This window comes from Lepisma saccharinum, unplaced genomic scaffold (genome assembly GCF_977018435.1).
Source record: "Lepisma saccharinum unplaced genomic scaffold, izLepSacc3.1 HAP1_SCAFFOLD_771, whole genome shotgun sequence".
In the NCBI taxonomy this organism is placed as follows: domain Eukaryota; kingdom Metazoa; phylum Arthropoda; class Insecta; order Zygentoma; family Lepismatidae; genus Lepisma; species Lepisma saccharinum.
This window is the reverse complement of record NW_028143434.1, coordinates 16,054-29,949: the sequence shown is the minus strand read 5'-3', so window position 1 is coordinate 29,949 and position 13,896 is coordinate 16,054. Positions and strand designations below refer to the sequence as shown.

The following is a 13,896-nucleotide window of genomic DNA, read 5'->3' as shown; positions in this document are numbered from 1 at the left end:
TACTACCTGATTGCCCGGCGTTGCCCGGGTATTTATTTATCCCAATCTTCTATTAGACAGGAAAATAATGAATTCTAACTATAGTGTAAAATGGACTTGGAGTTGCACGGCACTTTGGGAGTGTCACTATTCATCTTAGCGACCCCGAAAACTATGGATTCCACACTAATATCGGTCGTTTTCGATTATTTTCACATGTCACCCCTTCCCGCCCCTATCCCTAAGGGTGCCAGGGGTGTCTTACCCCCACAGTATTTATTTTCATATTGCAAGTGATATGTATACCAAGTTTGGTTGAAATCGCTCCAGGCGTTCGAGAGTTATGGCGGAACACACACACACACATACATCCGTTTTTATGTATTAGACTTAGTTGGAATGTTCAGTTTGTTCATTTTTTTATTTTGTCAACTGTTTAGTGTGTCACAGACAGCGAGTATTAGAAGGAGCCTAACCTGTAGATGTCAACCTGGCGGCGAGGTTCCAAAAGCGATCAAATTACCAACAGTCTCACAATATGCATAGCAACGGGATAAGAAGAGTATAAAGAAATCGATAATAATACTGATGCGGTCTTTAAGCTTGTAAAATATTGTGAGAACATGAAGAATATATCTTTTATTAAGATTAAACCGAGAGTTTTGTTTACCCCAACTAGTGACTATGAGAGTCTTTTGCCCAGAGCGTAGGGAAAATTCCTAGTACAAACGTGGATGCACAACTATGTAACGACCTCCTCCGTGGCGTGCGGTTTAAGGCACCTTGCTTTGGACGGCGACTGCGGGACGGCATGGGTTCGATCCCGGGTTCAGTCTAGGGAATTTTCGACCTATGTATAGGGCCGGTATTATTTTGAAAACTAACAAGCATGCCGTTTCTAATATCAATGGAGAAAGATCACGCACAGTACAGCAACTGATTCATTTTACGATCGTATCCATTAGGTAGGAATGGTACAATAAGGCTGAACAGACATTTTGATTGATTGAACGATAACACTGGTCGATATTTTGAAAAAAAATCTGATGTTTTCAATCCAATAGGTGATTCTGGAAGTATTTTGAATGATGATCACAGATATGACATCCATTTCTTCCCATCACGTCAGGATTTTTCCCTAGGTCAGGATATTTCTCCACATCACTAAGTTCAATCAACCCACGATATTATAACATTGAGTTGTGAACGTTTTGTGAAGGAAATTTTTATAATGGATTTCGAAAATAAAACTTATGTAACAAAGGTCCATACAATTTTTATATTAATTTGTCACGTGGAGGTAGAAGATAGATTAAATATTTACAATTCTACATGCATTTATAGTTCAAAATTGGAGGATTTATATTGTATAAAATCAATATTTCACCACCATCTAGACAGAGCCATCTATTGGGAAAATAATGGAACTACACACTTTTTGTGAAATTAAGCCACTTAATATATTGCTGAATTGTGAAAAAACTGAACGGGATGGGTGAAAATGGATTTCATTTTTGGAATCAACGTGCTGAAATTATTAAGAGACAAGTCATCTGCGAGACATCCAAACACATGTTGACTTGAGTAATTGAATATTATTGTGAAAACTAACAAGCATGCCGTTTTTAATATCAATGGAGAAATATCAAACATAGTATATCCACAGATTTATTGATTTGGTTCATTTTACTTCGCATTTCTTCCACTTTTGGCTGATCGTAAAGATGATGATGGGTGACGATGTGATGAAATTGATGGATACATATGTGCAGACCTGGATTCGAGCCAGTCAAAGTTCTCTGTCTTACCACTCCGTCGTGGAGGCCGATAGTATAACCAGTGAGAAAAAATGATGTAGTGAGGTTTTGGATTGATTTGGTGTTTTAAGTCCACTTGTTACACAGTATGGCTAATCGGGACGGGACCTACAGTTAAAAGTGGAATCCTAAGCACTATGTGCCTCCACAGGGTATTGAACTCGGGACCGCTTGATTACAAGGCGGCGACGTTACCACTGCGCCATCGCGGAGGCCCGATGTGGTGAGGTGTTGACGATCGTATCCATTAGGTAGGAATTATGTAATAAGACTGAACAGTTATATTGATTGATTAAACGATAATTATAGGTTTATTTAAGAAACAGATTGGAGAAGGGGATATCTTGAAGAACATAAGAAGTATTCGAGCAATCAATGTATAACCAGATAATGATTCTAATAACTATTATGCAAGCATAACGAAGAGGTAAGCTTCAGTCAATGATACGATAGGTTTTACGGTAACCTAAGGTGTCATTAACTTTCTCCCATGTGCAAAACTGGCGTCACCTGAGCGGTCTTCACTTTTCCCCACTGAACATGTTCACTTTCTGAACCGCCCATCCTTTGCTCTGTTATTAACACAAGTTGACGACGGTTTCTCCGGAGTTTGCTAAACTGTGTGGAAAAAAGAATCATGTCTGACAACACAGCGCTCGTAAAGTCATTGAAAAACATTACTCGCATGGTGGAATCCGAGAGTTGTGGCAAGGGTGGGGTAACGGTTTGCAGGTTGAAAACAAAAGGCATGCACCCTTGCTCGAAACAGCGTGTCAACACAGATCCTCGACTTGTTTCGTGCGATCTTTTAGCGTGACAGAAGTCGGGGGGGAAAGTTGCGAGAGACAAAAATCTCCGGAAAAGTCAACATGGTTTCATTCGGTGCGATATCATCAGAGACGACCATGACACGAAGACGTGAAGGTGGTACGGTGTGGATGCGCCCAATTGTGGTGAGTGGGAGCTTTTTGTATTTTCTTTGCTAATGTTTGACTTAGGCAGTGCCCGAAAGGTGAACCTTTCCGACAATAGAAACACGACCAACATTTGGCAGATTTTCGACTTCCATGATTTCAAACAAGTGAGGTGCGCGAGTCTAGTGACAAAGTCTGCGATGATGCATACTGCGGGCTCGATTGGCGCTTTCGAACTGCACTAGGTGACGTCACTTCCAACAAGATCATGTTTCAAGACTGCTTTGTGGACACAGCCTTGAGTCTTCACGGCACGGGAGTAGCCAGCAATGGGCTCATGGGGCACGAGCCCCTCCCGAAATGTTGCAAAATTGTTAAAAAATATTGCACGCCAACTTTACTTATGTGGACTCCTGAGGGCCAAGTGTACCCAATAATTTGTCTTGTTTTTGTTGTTATTATTATTTGGTTAATTGATTGATTTGTTTTATTTTACTTCGGTTATCTTCCACTTTTGGTTAATCGCGAAGCTGAGGATGAATGGTGATATGAAATTGATAAAAGGACAAACAATAGAACAGCACAAAACAGGATCCTCAAAGAGGATTATACTGGCTGTCAGTGGGGGTTATTGGGGGGGGGAAGAGGGGGCAGTTACCTCCACACTTTTTGCCGCTTTTGCTCCTACACCATGCTAAACCTTATCGATCAAGCGAAAGTAAACTGCAATTGCCTCCATAGTTTTAATAACTTGCCTCCTTAGTTTTGGAATCCAATCGCCGACACTCCTGGCTGTGAATCAAAACGCCAGAGCCTCGTTAGCGTGATTCGTGTTGGAGTGTGTATTGGAAACAGTAAATTACACATTTTTGTTTTATGTAAGGCTGCATTGTTGGTGTGCATTAATATCACGATACATTGAAGGCAGGATTTATGATGATTTTGGCTAAGTTATAACTCAAGTGTTTGAGCCCATCTAAGTTGAGGATGTCGTAGAGAGACTCTGTGACACATGTACCACATACAGATCGTGACAATTTCAGTGTGAAAGATTGATTCGTTGATTTGGTGTTTTAAGTCCACTTTATGCGCAGTAAGGCTAATCGGGACTGGACCTAGAGTTTGGAGTGAGATCCGAACTACTGTGCCATGTGCCTCCACCGTGTATCGAATCCGGAAACCCTTGATTACAAGGCGACGACGCTACCACTGCGCCGTCGGGGAGGTCCTTCAATGTGAAAGAAACCAACAATTGGAAGAGCAACACAGCGGGAGCAACCAACTAATACTTATTATGCAAAATCTACAGAGGCTGTTCAGCGTATATGTGACCAAACGCGCTCAGAATTAACTCACCCAACCTTGGTCGGGCATGTTTGTCAGTGTAGTGTGTGAGCTGTAAAAGAGTGGTAATGTTTTCTCACTGGGCCGAAAATCCCGCCCAAACTGAGCCACTTTTGGGAGGAGTGCGTTGTATAACTTTTCCAAGCGTTTGCGTTTTCTGGCTGGGCCGAAAATGCTGCCAAAACTGAGTTGCTTTTGGGAAGGTTATGTTGTAGCCCTTTATGATGCAAAATTCAGTGTGCCAATCATCAGGAAGTAGTGTAAGAGCAAGGATTGTGAGGTTCGTTTGACTTTATTCAAGAATGTGATCGGCAAGTATAAGGATTGCATGGCCCCAGCGTTCAGTTCTCCAACAAAGGGGACGAGAACACGGCCGTGCACACAAACCACCACCAGTATGCAGACGAAACTTCGCAGAATGGCCATGCAAGAGAATCCACCGACCCAAAGCCAGATGGCGAATCATCTAACTATGTCTTTGGAAACTGTTAACCGCACCTTGCACCTCACAATCCTTGCTCTTACACTACTTCCTGATCATTGACACACTGAATTTTGCATCATAAAGGGCTTCAACATAACCTTCCCAAAAGCAACTCAGTTTTGGCAGCATTTTCGGCCCAGCCAGAAAACGCAAACGCTTGGAAAAGTTATACAACGTACTCCTTCCAAAAGTGGCTCAGTTTGGGCAGGATGTTTAACCCAGTGAGAAAACATTACCACTCTTTTACAGCTCACACACTACACTGACAAACATGCCTGACCAAGGTTGGGTGAGTTAATTCTGAATGCAGGGGGAAGGAATCGCGTTTGGTCACATATACATGCCTCTGTAGTTCGGTGCAACAAAAATTGTTGACCGAAATGTTACTTGCCTGGAGCTTTTCCTATTGCCACTTATTAAAATTGCTCTCCTCTCTTTATATGTTAAGGCTAAGGTGAAGAATGCCTTGATTTGCTAACGATGAGAACTGTGCACAGATCACACCGGAGGAGGTGTTAAATGTGGTTTGGGAAAGTCAAGATGCCTGACATTGTAAGGAGCATCATTTTTAGTTATCAAAAATTATTGATTGATTGATATAGTTTATTCTACTTCGCTTTTGTGCCACCGTTGGCTAATTGCGAAGATGGGGATGAGTAATGATATGATGAAATTGATACGAACGTATGAAACGTTACGTGTTAAGTGTTTTTATCTTAATTAACTGCCTTGGTCAGCAACTCATTGGTTTTGATGAAATTGATGAATGCCCAATCACAAACACCCATGCTCAAGCCGGGATTCGAACCCGGGAGTCCTGATGTCGTAGCGCGATGTTATAACCACTCCGCCACGGCTTATCAAAAATTACAATTACAATGCAAGTAAACGTAGATGTAATTTTACTATATATCAGCTCGGATTATTGCATTCATAAAATATGAATTTTTATGTAACTAGTAGTTAAACATGTAGGCTAGATAATTATGTATCAATTTTGGCTATTGTATTCATCAAATATAGTTTTTTTTAAGTAACTAGTATTACAATTACTACATTTAGGCTTACTTTTAATTGTGACTTTTGATAAATCAAAATTATGCTCTTACAGTGGTGTGCATCTTGACTTTCTTTAATTATATTTACTAGTTCTTCCTGTAGACAACGATAATCTGTATTTTATACGTAGACTATTTTATACACGTAGATAACATAATCTAGGGAAACAACATATCAAAAGGTGATAACTTAGCAATGGGTGCTGTAGAATTAAAACACAGTTATACTGCGTATCAGTTGCTGATGCGTGAGGAAAACTTTTCATACTCTTTCTTCTAAATTCGAACAATTTCTTACCTAGGATTTATTTATTTAGCAAAAGATCCTTAACAGAACCAATAGTTCCAATTACAAAGGATCATATTAAAAACATTTATAATAAAGATTAAATATACATTTTAAAAATTACAAAAATACAAAACTACAGAATTACAATATTACAAAATACAAAGCAAAAAGATAAAAAAAGATAAAGAGATAAAAATGGCAGTAGGTATGTTACACAAAGTAACAGAACAAAATACAAACACAGTAGTACAATCACAACAGAGTACTGCTAAATACTTTCAGATACAAACATATTATACATCGCACAATAGTCGATGAACACTAAGATTAATTACACAATTTGCACATATATCAAATCCATATGAGAGTAAATAAGGCATGACTTTAAATACATAGTATCGATAAGAATAATATAATACAAACACAGCTTCAATCAAATTTACTGTGAATTTAAATGATTAGGCAATGACAATATATGTCTTTTTATTATTGCGCTATATGTTATAAAAGGAAGCGCGAAGTCTACTTTAATTCCTTTTTGAACAAGGTTGTTATAATTTGTGCATAGTCTGATAACAACTGAAGATTTATGTATATTGTTTCTCGATTTATCAATAAAAAAAGGAAGCAAACGCCTAAAATTTATTGGCTTAACATTAAGTTGAAAATATTGCAACACTTCAGGCGAATCTATTAAGTAATTCATAATCTTATAAAGTATAAAATATTGAGCTATTAATCTTCTAGATTTGAAAGGTGGCACCTGAAAATCTAAAAGTAAAAAATTACAAGAAATTCTATTCACTACTGCAGAACGATTATACTTTTTAAAATACAAATATCGTAAAAAATTAAACTGAATTCGTTCAATATTATCTGAATGTATTTGATAAAATTGATCCCAAATTTCACTTAAGTATTCAAGCCTTGAACGAACGATTGCATTATATAGGTTCATTAAAACCTGCGTATTCTTAAAATCTTTAGTTGACCTAATTATAAATCCAAGACGTTTATATGAATCCGAGAAGATATAAGAATAATGGTTTATAGTTTAAATTCGTATCCAATATTAATCCTAAATCATTGATTACATCTACGCGTGTAAGTACACTTCCATTAAGAATATAATTAGGAAGTACGGCTTTTGTTTTATTTGTAAACGTTATTGTTGAGCACTTACTAATATTAAAATATAATTTATTCCGAATAGCCTAACATAGGAAATATTCTAGTGTTTTGTGGGAAAATAACTATTTTTGCCTCACGACTACCATCTGTTGTTTTGCATACGATTTATCATTTTTCGAAGTTGATCGTAGAAGAGAAGAGAGACATTTTGTTGTAAATAAGATTCTTAGTAGTTCATTAGGAACAAATATAGTTGAAAATGTCACTTTTCTTTCATGAAAGCCTTGAAAGAACATTAATGTTAATGTACTTTAGATTGTCTACGTAGTCTATGTAAACTACAACATACAAAGCATGTAAACTTATAGTGTACGGCACATCACTGTGTGTAATCTGTGCACAACTTTAGCCCATCAAGGCAAAGGAAGTAGAAAGCAAATTGTCCCTTCTTATTTTCATTCCTTTCTAGTCTAGGTTGCTTTAAAGAATGGAATTCTGTTGATGCGAGACAGATATTATCCTCTGCTTGTTGACACTTTTATTTCAATTCATGATCATTAGAGCCCGGAAGTTCAGGCATTTATTTTCGTTAAAATAGGCAGGCAAAAAAGGCATTTATAATGTGGAAAATAGGCACTAAAAATGAGAAAAAAGGCAAAATAAGCAAAAAAAGGCACATTTGGAAGTCTGGCAAAATATTAAAATCTACATTGGGAAGAGCATTTCAATTTTCACCAAATTGACGCACGTAACCATGTAACTTACCACTTAATGGCACACTAAATTTCGGCATGGTGACAACTACACGATCCTTTCCCTCCAAAGTGCAGAACTAAAACATGATTTTGGAATCCATGCAAAGGCCCTTGGGCATTAGTGCTGTTTCTTGTCAATAACGTCCTGACACGGACGCTAGACGTGATGACGTAATTGTGCAGATGTTCTGCAACAGGTTTTCAGCAGTCAATCATGCACAAGGAAATGTTAACCGAAAGGCAATATCCTAACTCAGCATGAAATACTTTTTTCTCACACTTTTCTCCTTCAGCAATGTTGAAACATGAGTGAGTTCAATGTTACTTAAATAAGGCGAAAATTATTCACATAATAAACGGAAGAAAAATAAATGCCAACAACATTTTTTGGGAGAAAAATAATTTATATACACACTTTTTTTTTAAAAAAAATGGTATAATTTCATTGAAAAAGGCAGAAAAAGGCATTATAATTAAAAATAGGCAGTGGGGTCCCAAATAGGCAAAATAGGCAAAATGAAAAAGCTTCTAAAACATTCGAAACAACATAAAAACGTATATCCGGAAACTTTTTATCAATATATCCAGTAGATAAAAAGAGGCATTTTGCCAAGCTTCCGGGCTATAATGATCATCATATTGTGCAAAACAGACTGAGTAAAGACGGTGATGGCCAATTATTACTTTTGCCATTGGGTGTACAATGCAAGACAATATTTCAGTGCACCCCTCTCCTTAACAATTTTCCAAAACACTGGAATTGGGACGGGTTTGGCTCACTCGAGACCTTCAGAGCAGGGTCGTTGAAGGTCGAGAATTTTAAATAAATTAAATTTCGGTCCAGAAGAGAAATTCAGAAAGCGTAAATGGGTTCTGGACCGTAAATGACCTTTTTATCTGTAAAGTATTTCAATTCGGTCCAGGAACATTTTTCCCCGGTTCAATTTAAATACGGTCCAGGAACCTTTTTTCAATGAAACAATACGCAACTTGGACCGAATTTAAATTGTGCGAGAAACAAGTTTCTGGTCCTGGGTTCCTGGACCTATAAGAACCCTGCTTTAGAGCGAGAAGATGGAAGGAGTCCCTTGTCTCTAATTCTGAGACCTGACAGTATTGGTTGATTTTGACTGCTCATCTGCCCGTGTGCTATTTGGAAAATTAAGATAGATGGCGTCAGTGACTTAATATGAGTTTTCTGTGACTGCCTCTTCATCAATTTCATCATACCATCACTCATCCTCATCGTCGCGATTAGCCAAAAGTGACAGAAATGCGAAGTATAATAAACCAAATCAATAAATCAGTCAAATCCTTTAATCAAAATTTTCATATCGTCACACATCCATCGTCCAGATTTGTCAAAAGTAGAAGAAAAAAGAATCTGATTCAATCAATTCAATCAATCAAAGAAAAAACGACAAACTTTCACACTACATAGTGGGCATCAAGATAAGCCACTGAAAAAAAAAAAAGCATATGCGTGTATGCAACCACGCGTCACATGTTTACGGTTGGTGTAAACAATCGTTGCAAGTCACCCTCTGTTGTACGAATACCTCTGGGCAAAACTTACAAAGACTGGTGATAGATTGTTTGCAAGGGGGGGAGGGGGTTAAACTTGCAACTTAACCCCACCAGTGCTTCTGCTGAAGTGATCATGTTTCCATAGAGTCCAGTCCAACAAGTAGTGCCAACATCAGTGGCACAATGGTTATCACTGCGCACTACGACGCCAGGGGTCCCGAGTTCGAATCCCTGCCTGGACATGGGTGTCCTTTGTGGGTGTCCATTCATCAATTTCATCACACTATCGCTCCTTCTCATCTTCGCGATTAGCCAAACGTTGAAGAAAAGCGAAGGAAAGTAAACCAAGTCAACGAGTACTTCTGATACACAGCTGTTTACCCAAATTATCCTATCTATTCGTTATCCATGCAATTTATGCTCGCACTCGTGAGGTTTCGGCTCTGCTTGTTACTAGGCTGTAGATGCAGTGTGCAGGCGGGAATCTCGCTCCGAACGGATCACATGTGCAAGCAAGTTGCTCACACTTGATTCAACCAGTATCCAGATTTCTAACTGGAAAAAAATTGTCTGTACCATCACTATCCTCATTAACATGTATCTTTTTCGTCAATTGTTACTTTAATGCGATTTCATTCTTGCATTTCAGATCCTCGTGTATCTAGTTGCGACATCCCCAATTTTGACATCCGGGGAACACGACGCCAAGGCTGTGAAATACGGGTATGAACTGGACCTTCCACACGGCTCCTATTCGTTCGTTTCAGAGAAGAGGTTCGTGGGAGATGGTTCCCAAGATGGCGGATATCAGAATCCACACGGCGACTGGGAATCGCTGAAAACGTCCGGTGATTTGATGGCTAGTGAAACTTCTTACGCCCTGGCAACCCCGCAGGAAGATGCGCACACCCCTAATGGACACAGCACTAAACACCATGCTGATAAGGATAACAATAGAGAGAAACAATTGTATCGAGATACACGTTACCCGAGACAACAATCAGTGAATTTGAATGTTAACAATCAAGAAGTAACCTTGGGTGAATACAATGGCAACAATGCACGCAACAATCCAATAATTCAAAACTACCCTTATGAAAGATACACTGCACAGGAAGCTTCAGAGACTGCAGATCTTATACAAGTTCCAACTGGAGTTCCAAGAAGTATCAGTGTCAGGAATACAATTCAACTCGAGAGCAAACCAGCAAAGAATGTGCATCTCTATGAGGTGTACGAAAATACTGACGAGTATGATGATGAGAGCCAGAAGTCCAACATTGTGAATCACAAAAATCCAGCTGCAATGATGACAGAAGCAACCTATCCAGAAGACGTAGGAACTCCTGATGAAGACACTGAAGCAAGGGAACATCGCCAAGTACTAGCAATAAACCCAGCCTTGAGCTTTCAAAACCAAAATAGAGAAATATACAAGACTCCTAAGTACAGTACAGCAGCCGAAACTCACAAACAGTACAAGCAATTTGTAGCAAGTAAAAACCCTAATAATGGAGTATATGATAGTAAAGACCAGGGCAAGGTTGAAGACGTCCACATAGACGCGAAAGACAGAAAGAAGAGGAAACAAATCCAGTTCAAAGAGATGTTCAACGGCAAGTTACGAAATCAGAACAGCGTGAGCTACAGCCAGTTGTATTCAGATTACGGAATTCAATCTGCAAAGAATCAAATCCATGACATCTACAAAGTTGGAAAGAACAAACAAGAGGGACAGCAGCATCAAACGGAGGCAACCAAAACCAGGGCCAAAGACAACGGATGTGTGCATGGAACGGGGTGTGACCCTCTACAAGTAGAACACGATCCATACCGCGAGCAAGTAGGGTCAGAGAGCAATCCAGCAGAAGCCTTTGCAAACCACGTGGAAGTGAAAGGCAAAGCGAATACATTTATAGAGCTGTTCTCGAAGCAAATCAACTCGGAACTAGACAACGCAAATGTGCATATAAGATCAGAAAATTCATTCTCTCCGCATATAATGAATTCCGACAAGGCACTGTATTTTCAAACCAGCCAGGAGGAATCATCTAATAGCAATAATAGAGTTCCAGCTGCTTCCACTTTCTCCAGGGGCATCGCTGGAGTAAATGTTCCAGCCAGCCCGTCTCAGACATTTAGCAATGGAGGGTTCCAACCATCTCACGGTAGTTTCACTCAACATGTCAAAACTGAATCTACTCAATCAGCTCAGAATATTCAAACTAAACATAGGAACGTATTACAAACTACTGTACCTCAACCAATACAACCTACCCATGCTGTTTATCAACATTCACTTCATTCTGGATCTCCTATACAGTCTCACCATCAGTTAGTTCAGCCTGGTGCTCAACAAGTTCGTCATCAGTTGCTTCAGCCTGGTGCTTCTCAACAAACTGGCCATCGTTTGCTTCAGCCAGGTTCATCTAAACCAGTTCAGCATCAGTCACATCAGCCTGCTCAATCAACTCACCATCAGTTACTTCAGCCTGGTGTTTCACAAGCAGTTCATCACTTAGTTCAGCCTGGAGCTGCTCGGTTAAACCACCACCAGTTAGTTCAGCATGGTGCTCCTCAATCAACTCATCAGTTAGTTCAGCATGGTGCTCCTCAATCAACTCATCAGTTACTTCAGCCTGGTGCATCTCAACCCGTTCAAAAGCTTCAGCAGCATAGCTTACTGCAAGCTGGCATACCGCAGTCATCTAATAACCACGTTATCCATCCATACGTGCTCCAAAACGCTGCGTCACAGCTAACTCAGAACATTCTACCTAAACCCCAGAGTTTACTACAAATTAGCGCGTCTCAACCTGTCCATACCATTCATACAGTCAATCCTCACATCGTACAAACTGGCGTTTACCAGCCAGTTCAAACTGTTCTGTCTCATCCACAACACACAGTACGAACCAACACGTCCCAACCAGTTTACGCAATTAATCATCAGCTGCTCCCAGCAAAAACTGCCCAATCGGTTCAGGCACACCCTCATCACGTACTCCACGTAAGCAACCCTCTACCCGCTCAAACGGTATTGGTTAATCACCACCATGTACTCCAGCCTGGTATTCCTCAACCACTCCAAGCTAATACTCAACATGTTCAAGTCGGTACTCCTCGTCCTATCCTAACCATCTCGGGCCATTCTCCACAAGTATTCCAAACTGTATCTTTCAAGACTGTTCCAAGGGTGCTGGTAAACCCTCAGATCAGCCACCTACCGCAACCAGTCAATGCAGTTCAGGCCAATTCTCACCAGATACCACGAGTAGCTATTCCACAGCCTGGGCATACTATCATTGCAAATCCAAACCATGTGCATCACATTGGGGTTTCTCAAAACTTACAGAATATTCACAGTAGTCCCCATCATGTTCTTGAAACCAGCGCGTCTGAACCCGTCCAGCAGCAAATACCACAACGAGGCCAAAACTTGCCCCAATCAAATCTCTACGCAACGCAAGGCACCAGCCAACAATCACAACAAGCCAATGTTGCTGATAGCCACGACAATCACAGCGGCTCGTCGCCAAATGTTATTTCAACGCAAGGAACTGCACCAGACTCCAATTCGCTTCCTAACAATATAGAGTTAACAGCCTCAGGGGACTTTTTGGACTACGACGAATCGTCTTTCGAAGACAAAGAAAACTTCGATGGGACTTACAAACAAAACATGGCGTCAATTCCCGAAAAGAATTTTCCACCCAGAGATGTTCATGGAGGTAGCAACAAATTGAAAATCAAACTACCGAACGTAAGCATTAACAAGCATAAGAGAAAGATACGCAGAACTTCAGGTAAGCCTGTCTTAGTAATCTCAAGCGTACCTTTATTTAGCCACAAATATAACACAAGGGACTTACCCCCTTCTGAACTCTTCGGTTTGAAGTTTGGAAGGCCTAAGAAAAGTAAACCGTCAGATCAGGAGAGATTTTTTGAAGAATATAAGAAGTGGATGAACGACGAATCCAAGGATACAAATGAAAGGCAAGTCCATGACCAGCAAGTACTCGAGGATAGGTTCTCAAGACGGAATACGCATCAGTATTCTTCAAAAGCACACATAAATCATAAAAAGGATTTGCTCAAGGATTCAACAGAAGATAATGTGCACACAGAACACTCTGAAGAAGAAACGGAAGTCGATAAATAGACATTGCAAAAATAATATTTAATGTGGAGTCAAAACATTAAACTGTCTAAAAGAACGACACTTAAAAGTTCCATTCGTCCTAGTCAAACTAATACACAGAATATAATAATTCTTATTGTAATTTTGCTACAGTGAGATAACTTTTCAAAATGGCATTTCTTGCACAGGCAACACTTACATTTGGAAATATAACAATTAATTAAGTTTTGCTCACACTAGATGGCACCTCTAATAACAGTATTTTTAATAAAAAATGCTATTTTCAATTCAAATAAAAGAAGAACATCACTACAAACAATAAAAATGAAATTTAATTTTGTGTAAAATTGAGAAAATTTCTAAACAGAGAGGAATGAAGATTACCAAGTAGAACTTTCCATATTTCCATAACTATAGGAGGGATATGTAACAAATAATTAAAATTTGGTAAAATAAT

At 39.4% G+C, this 13,896-nt stretch overlaps 1 protein-coding gene across 1 annotated transcript; it reads left to right on the top strand.

Annotated features, from left to right (window-relative positions):
* The first annotated feature begins 9,954 nt into the window (after positions 1-9,954).
* Positions 9,955-13,460, top strand: LOC145983314 (uncharacterized). The gene has a single exon (XM_083116459.1). The coding sequence runs from the start codon at positions 10,155-10,157 to the stop codon at positions 13,458-13,460; it is 3,306 nt and encodes a 1,101-aa protein (XP_082972585.1). The 5' UTR covers positions 9,955-10,154.
* The last annotated feature ends 436 nt before the right edge of the window (positions 13,461-13,896 follow it).

Excerpts from the sequence above, each read along its gene's own strand:
- LOC145983314 (XM_083116459.1), top strand. The coding sequence starts at position 10,155 with ATGGCTAGTGAAACTTCTTACGCCCTGGCAACCCCGCAGGAAGATGCG.